The sequence below is a fragment of the Rhagoletis pomonella genome, unplaced genomic scaffold (genome assembly GCF_013731165.1).
Source record: "Rhagoletis pomonella isolate Grant_MI unplaced genomic scaffold, Rhpom_1.0 Rhpom_scaffold_00003, whole genome shotgun sequence".
NCBI lineage: Eukaryota > Metazoa > Arthropoda > Insecta > Diptera > Tephritidae > Rhagoletis > Rhagoletis pomonella.
The window spans coordinates 59308546-59316887 of NW_023458557.1; the positions used below are offsets into that span (position 1 = coordinate 59308546).

General features: G+C 33.2%; 1 protein-coding gene across 1 annotated transcript; it reads right to left on the minus strand.

Moving 5' to 3' along the window:
• Positions 1 to 2156: 2156 nt before the first annotated feature.
• On the minus strand, positions 2157 to 6440 carry LOC118735325. The gene is made up of 2 exons (XM_036465015.1): positions 4804 to 6440; positions 2157 to 2741 (listed from the first exon to the last, which is right to left on the minus strand). Exons 1-2 carry the CDS (start codon positions 5031 to 5033, stop codon positions 2360 to 2362), a joined length of 612 nt encoding a protein of 203 aa, XP_036320908.1. The 5' UTR covers positions 5034 to 6440; the 3' UTR covers positions 2157 to 2359.
• Between the last annotated feature and the right edge of the window lie 1902 nt (positions 6441 to 8342).

Here is an 8342-nt window from a genome sequence, read left to right on the forward strand (position 1 = left end):
GGACACGATATCGAACCGAAAGTATCGATATGGTACTCATTTAAAGTATCGCTCTAAAAAAATCGGGTACCCATTAATATCGAAACAAAAAGACTCGATTCCCAAAATATCGATACCAAATTCACATGAAAAAAATTCTTAATTTCTAATTTAATAAGTTTTTACTTACTACACCGAAGGAGCGGGTTGAAATCCCAACACATAAGTTACGTTCCAGATGTTTCAAGATTTGCAAGTTTTTACAGGAAGCCGTTCCAGGTGACCACCTTCCATAAGGTTTATTAATGGAGAAAACAGCTTTTCCTGCAAATCCTGTAAAACCTGCAAATCGTGAAGCATCTGGAACGCAACTTTACTAACCTGTTTGGTGCCCATTAAAGCTCCTTAACTAGCCATTGGAATGCGAAACAAATCTTGAAGCACACAGCGAAATCCCATGCAAGGAAATCGGCCCAAGCCTGACGCAGAATGTTAAGGCATATTCATATGAATGCAGGATTTACATATTTTATGTAATACACATATCTGTTGTCATAAGCAATAACCGCCTAAGACGACTTAAGAAAGAATTGAGTTATATATGCTATCGTATTCTACATACAACTACTATCCCAAGTGTATGTGAAATCCACATCTCGCTAGCTAGGCTATTTAAAAAATTATAGACGAACATATTTTAGATTCCCCATTACGTTAACATTACAATCCAAATGATTAAAACGTTTTTTCTCGAATTCAGGTTTTTCGACTTAGGCGGTTTTAGCTTATGACCACAGATATATCCTATTGCTTTACAATTAAATTCTGAAGTGAAGATACATTACCTTAAACGCGCCAAAAATAATTTAATTAAACTCTTTTATACTTTTAATTTATTATAAAAATATTATAAATTACATTAATGTAATACATTTTAGTTGAGTACAGTTCAGTCTTATACACTTTTAGTGTTGTAATGTGAATTTAATTAACATTGTCTTTTTTATTCTTAAATAAGAAATATAAAGTTATTTAATAAAAAAAAAATGAATTTTGTACTTTAAATACTGACTAGAAATTCTCCCAGTAAATAGAAATACAGTTTTGCTTGCCTTTTTATGCTTACTACGAAAATGCAACTCGTATAAATTAAAGAATTAATCAAAAAATGAGTTGAATATCCGTAAACATATTGAACGCGAAAAATCCTCTTCAAAAACCCCACTCCTCCTCAGTGCAATCCGCCAAGAAAAGCAATTTATCTAGCCTCTTACCCGCCAACCTGTTGCGCGTTTTCGCCATTGTGAAGCCTGCCTTAGAAAACAATCGTTCTGACGGGACAGACGTTGCTGGTATCCCAAGATATCTAAGCGCAGTTTTAGATAAAAAAGGATATTTGATTATATTTTCTTTTCAGAAATGCAACGGATCAGCATTTACTGGAAGACGTTTGCAATGTATGTATTCACTAATGCTTTCCCTTTGTTGTGTCGCGCGACCCCCTTCCCTACCAGATGCCAAGGTTCTAATGTGGTTCCAAAAATCATTCTTTTCGGGGGATTCTACAACTTCCACGTCAGAATCTTTTTGTGCCTCAGACACTTCCTCATGACTTTGCATATCCCGCAGCCAAGATAGGCATCTGGCATAAGCACACGGATCGGAAAACGTAATATTTTTGAATCTTGGGTCTAAAACACATGACAAGGCAAGAATGTGATTTTCTTCAATATTTTTGAAGCGAATAGTTAATTGGTCATTTAGAACCATTTTCACTTTGTTAACTATGTCGTTATTCGAACCGTTTTTTACCATCTCATTTCTCATTTGTGCACGAAGAGTTTTAATTATTGGGATAACTTTACTGACTCACAAATTGTTCTCCAGAGATTTCCTTTGTTGCAATTTCAAACGGCTTTAAAACTTCCAAGATAGTTGTAATCGTCTCTAACTCTTGAGCTGTTGGTATAGGAGGCGCTTTGGAATCAAGGACTAAAATTTGGTGAATTGTTGGCGCGAGCTGTACATACCGGTCCAACATATAGTACAATGAATTCCAGCGCGTTCGAACATCTAAAATTGGTTTTAATGGCGGATTGCAATTTTGCGAAGAGCGGAGTTTGTCACTATATACAACGCTATTTTTAAAAAACTTAACAATATTTCTTACTTTTTCGCAAAGCGCGCAGAAAGATTCAAGTTTATAGACGGACTCAACTATTAAGTTCAATGAATATGCAAAACAGGATAAGTGATTGGATCTACCCACAAAAGCATTGACAGCTGCCACCATATTTGCACCATTATCGGTAACAACGCACGTTATTTTGCTTGCTTCAATATGGAACTTCGCGCAAACCGATCTTAAATTTTCGGCTATTTAGTCAGCAGTATGTCGCTCTTCCAATTCCTTTGTGGCTAGGCATCTGCTCATCATTTTGTTGTTGTGTATATAATGTGCAGTTACGCCCAGGAAACTCTTTGTGCACATCGTCTCAGTCCACACATCGCACGTAAGAGCAAATGAAGACACTTCTTGAAAGGTTCCAATAACCTCATTCATTTTTACTGTGTAAATGTCATCTAGTCTGGACTTTAGGGTGTCAACTGAAGCAATGGTGTACGAAGGGCACAACAGTTTTAAAAGTTTCTGGAACCCTTTGCCTTTCACGATATCGAATGGTCTTTTGTCCTTGCATATAAAGTACAGAATGTGTTTGGCAATAGCCACTTCCTGCGCACCTCCTTCCGCGTATAAAGATCTAAAGCAATAAATAGTTGTTTGATAGTGCTCTGAATTTAATTTAAAAATTTCAAAAACAAAGTAAATTGCAGTATATGCCAAAGAATGATATAAAAAATATTACGCAATTCCAATTACTTTCTTTGCTGTAACTCCAATATTGACCCATTGTTACGCTTTGATTGGTCAATTCTTAAAAAACTTCATTCAGTTGGTTTCCCATTTCTTGCAGCTAGAAAAAAAATCGAGTTTTTTGAAACTTAACAAGCCGTTCATGAACAAAAAGAACAATTTTTTTTAAATAATTTACTTTTCTAACAAAATCAAACTGGATTTAACAAGTTCTTAATATTTTTTTTTTGAATTCTTAACCGGTCAGCTTTAATAACAACATTCGAGCAGCTATGGCACTTCAAACAATAAATATATCACTTACACAGTGAGTCCCAGTTTTGATAACACATTAATTTTTTTATAATACTCCACATTTTTGTATAATTTTTAAAAATTTGTATGTGACTAAAATTTCTCACTTCAAGCTTGCACTTTAAGTTACTAAAATTAATGGCTACAAAACTACATACCCGAAAAACATCTAACGATTTTGAAAATTTGCTTAAAATTTGTTAATGTTTTTAAATGTTTTACAAAACTGATTTATTATAATATAATATAAACTATATTTTTGTTTTTATGGAAAATTAACGTAAAAGACTCAACTTGAAAAACATGTTGAATATTGTAAAAAAAATCACTGTGATCAAAACTGTGACTCGCTGTATGCATGCAAGTCGAGCCAGATAAATAAAAGCTTGCAACAAAACGAAAACTGCTTATTTTAACTATAATTTCTGTACCGAAGTTCCACAGTGAGCTAATCACTTTAACTAACTATATATTATGTTTAAAGATTTTGACCGAAAGCGGAATCGTTATAAGCCATCTATTTTTATATGACCTTATTCTATACAGTGCCACACAAAACTATTGGCAGAGAATTTTTCACACTATGTAAAACTCAAGAAAATTGCATACATATTTGCAAATTTCTAAATCGGATTTTTCAGAAAAAATTTGAAAATTCAGTATTATAGCCCATTAAATTTTAGGACAATAAAGTGCAAGTTTCATGTTCCTAAAAAATCTTATTGATTTTTGGCCATTTTTTATGACAGTGTCACGTAGCTTCTTCCATATAAAAAATTGTCGAACAAACTTTGGATGGAAGGAACTACGTGACACTGTCATAAAAAATGGCCAAAAATCAGTAAGATTTTTTAGGAACATGAAACTTGCACTTTATTGTCCTAAAATTTAATGAGCTATAACACTGAATTTTCAAATGTTTTCTGAAAAATCTGATTTAGAAATTTGCAAATATGTATGCAATTTTACTGAATTTTCTTGAGTTTTGCAGAGTTGAGAGACTTTTTTGATTGTTTTTTTTTTGTAGCAGTAGAAACTATATGTTTTATAAAAAATTTGCGGATAAAAAATTAAAATTAAAAATTTTACATAGTATGAAATATTCTCTGCCAATAGTTTTGTGTGGCACTATATCGACCGCTGAGCGGAAGATCGACCTATCTCGGCAGCCAGTTCGAAAACGCACTATCTCGAAAAACTTTTCAAGAACGCCCTATTCAGAACTATTGAAAAACACTCTATCTCAGAATTTGATTGAAGAACGCCCTATCTCAGCTGCCGATTGAAACCCGCCCTATATCAGCACATTTTCAATACATTTTGAAGTGAGATAGGGCATTTTTGAACCGAATTCTGAGCTACAGTGTTTTTCAATAGTCCTGAATAGGGCGTTCTTGAAAAGTTTTTTGAGATAGTTCGTTTTCGAACTGGCTGCCGAGATAGGTCGATCTTCCACTCAGCAGTCGATATGTACATGATGGAATAGCAATTTGAAACAAAAACATGCATCATTGTAATAGCACTGAATAAATGAGAAGCGCGATAGCCCGACAAATAGCATCTTAATTTAAAAACGTTAATTCTGCCATTAAAATTCACAATAGCGATGAAACAAACGAAACCACACTTTTTAACACAGAATGAAGCAAACTTACTGTCGTTTTAGACATTCCCCCAAACGCTGCTGCCTAGTTGAAGCTGATTTCGGCGTAAGTGTCATTGGTGAGGATTTTTCGTTCTCCTCCGAAACATCGCTAGGTCTTGGCGATGTCCCATTGTTGCGTTCTTGTGCCGGTTCCTTACACCCAGGCATCTTTCTCTGCCTTTCATCTACACTTTGCACATCTCTTCTAGCGCTGGAATATAAACAATTACATATCTGCATTTAGATAAAAAATTATAATTATAATACCGGGTGTGTCCGAATGTGCTTTTGCAAGTTTGTGGTGTTTCCCGAGCGCTTTATGGTCTTGAAGCAAATTTTGCAATTTGCCTCCTTTTCATTTTTCGCCGAGTAATATTTCCAAATCTCGCTCGTTTTCATAACCTGTAAATATTTATTTAATTTAAAATATTGTAAAATGTGTAGTAAAATTGAACACTTACCAAAAAATACAATGACCAACGATATTGCTTGCAGCAATGTACAATGACCAAATCTCAATGTGTAAATGAAGATGAGTTTTGTATCAGTACAGTGTTAAGTGTTGCCACTGCTCTATTAGAACCCGAACACAGAGTCGTTTTTAATTTGTACACCCTTAGTTGGCCAAAAAGCGATTGCATGTAATTTTATAATGTCTTTTTGTTTTAAATATGTAAAAAATATATTAAAACATATAACATTGTTAAATATATACGTATATACGTATTTACGAGGCAAACAATTTTGCTTTCATACTGATATGAAAGTTGTAAAAGTATTTATTTACACAATCTATTTTTCGAAATCTTCAATGAATTTTATAATTTGCAAATAATATAATGGCATAATTCCAATGCACATTGAGCACGTAGAGCACATGATTTGATTGTTTGTATCTGGTCTCTAAATTGTCAAACTTTGCTTATATTACTCTAAGCTATCAACCTTTGTTGACAGATTTTGACATTATAGAGAGCAAAAGCAAAAACTAAAGACATTGCTACTACCTGTTAAATGCGTATTGTTCTTATTCAAAAAATGAAGTAGATTTTTAATGCTTTGTAAAAGGACACTTCCACAAAAATTTTGTACTTATACTAAAAAATCAACAAAATATCAGAGTTTATCAAGTAAAACTAGTACATTATTAATCAAAGTTCTTTTAAGAAAATGTTTTATTATAAATTAGTAAAAAAACTTGCTAAAAGAACAACATTTTCTCTAAAATTTTTTCAAATCTATTCAAGCTTCCGTAATATGTTAGATTTATTATAACTCTAACTGGATTTTACTTATATTTAGTATGCAAAAATTAAAAGTGTTCTTAATATAAATAACAACAGAGGAAACTCTGATTATGACGAAATACATGGTAATACTTATTTGGCAAACTACCGCTACTTTTGGTGAAGTCGAATATGTAACTGTAAACTTTTGGCTCAAATCTGATGACATAGCGCGTCAAGCATTAGAAAGGGATAAGCTTACAACGTAGCGTCTGTGCGAACCATAGGTTGTTTCATACTAACTTATGACTGGTAGAATTTTTTCCGAAAATACGATACGATACTGAAGTTCATGTACTCGATTCCAAAAAATATCGGTGTAAAACTATCGAGTATAAAATATCGGTATCGAATGGCAAAAGTATCGATATGGTATCGTATCGTATCGAAATTCGTGTCCCTATGCCTATTTTCAATATCATCTCAATTTTTACTCAAGTTATCGTGTGCACAGAGGGACGGACGGGCGGACAGACAGTCACCGCCAAATCGATTTCTTTTTTCATTATGATCATTTACGTATACATTTGTCTATATCCGTCTCGACTCGCTGTCTCGCTGTTACAAACAAGCGCGATATGAACAAAGTTATAATACCCTTGTGCACAAGTGCGCTTGGGTATAAAATTGATTTCAGAATATCCTACAACGAGAAGCTGATGATGCTTAATTAAGAAAAAAACGGTCAAGAAAACATTTTTGAGTAGTATAAAGAATGGACACGAAAAACTTTGGTCAGCCGAGAATCATTATAACAACATATTGCACAGCCTACGAAAAGGGTTTTCTGTTTTATCATTTTTTTTATGAAGTTTACTATATTAAACAATAAAAATTAATATTTCAATTATCTTCATTATAAACAAAATGGCGCAATTTACATTTGCGCCCTCTCTCCCAAATAATTTAAAAATTCGGATTATTTTCATTATTATCATTTTCAACGGGTCGCAATTGTGAACAGTTTGGTGGGTTGTGGTCCTCTTGAACAATATTCACCCCGTGACTGACATACCAGTTAATGGCAATAGGGGTGTAATGTAGGGCTGCCAGACATCTCTGTTGCCCAACTGGGACACTTAAGGGGGGGAGGAGGCCTCTCGCTCCCTTCCCTTTCGTTTCGACAAAAATTACGTACGAAAAGATGTAGTAAAATCTTATTTTGACACACAACAACAAAAACATAAAAACATGAGATCATGAGATCATTACAACGTACACCAACAAAACAAACAACTTATCACAACTAAAGCACAGAGAATTTTTCCTAATGCATGCACATTTTTTTGTTCTTTATAAAAATACCGTTTATACTAAATACATCAAAAAACATAAAAATACAATATCTAAACTTTGTGCAAAACTCGGAAAATGCAATAAATTTGCATGCAATTTTATAAAAATTTTGAAAATGAAGTTTTGCAGTACATAACAATTTAGTTTTTTGGTATTGTTTTTACTGAGAGTTTCTTCCATACAAACTATGATCGACAATTTTTTTTTATATGGAAGACACTGTCAGCAAAAAATAAATAATTGCAAAAAACCAAAGAAAATTTTCTGGTAACTTCAGACTTGCACTTTAAAAATTGGCTCAAAAGCTACATTTTGAAAATTTTTCTAAAAGATCTGAGTAGAAATTGAGATCGGATGAAAGAGTCTCCGAGCCAATAATTTTGTACGGAACTGCACTTATAAGTACTCTAGGTTTCATGAAAGAAAAAATATTTAAGCACAAGATAACATTAAAATATCAGTCATTTCTTTCATTGCTGTGAACTTGTTTCAAAACTTCTGGCTTTTGCTTAATATAATTGTAAAACTCTTCGCATATCATTTTAACGTATTTAGGTACTTATATTAATCATCAACTATTGCTACTGCAAAACGTGCGAAATTAAAAAAAAAAATAAAATGTACGCATATGAAAGAGCACCAACCCAACTCGTAATACATTTAAGTATACAAATTTTAGTATTTAGTACAGAAATATTCAATTCAAATAAAATGAAGCGCTATGCACTTAACGGATGCTTTTTCATAATTAAGTTAAAAAAATATATATATTTAAATTCCATGCTGCCTGTAATGGGATTAGAACCCTGACCCTCTGGAAATTAACAAATTGTGGCAAGCAGCTCCGCGCACTCAGCTACAGCCAGACATATAAATGTGCATTCAGATGTTCAGTTTTATTCAACACCACGCATGCGTGGTATGAAAGTACTATTTTTATTTCCCCCAGTAAATTCATACCATTTTT

What these genes read in the sequence shown, in the direction of transcription:
- LOC118735325 (XM_036465015.1), bottom strand. Translation starts at nt 5,033, where the DNA reads ATGCAGATATGTAATTGTTTATATTCCAGCGCTAGAAGAGATGTGCAA. An exon ending in GGGGAATGTCTAAAACGACA is followed by an intron (nt 2,742 to 4,803) that starts GTAAGTTTGCTT and finishes TTATTGCTTTAG; the next exon opens with ATCTTTATACGCGGAAGGAG.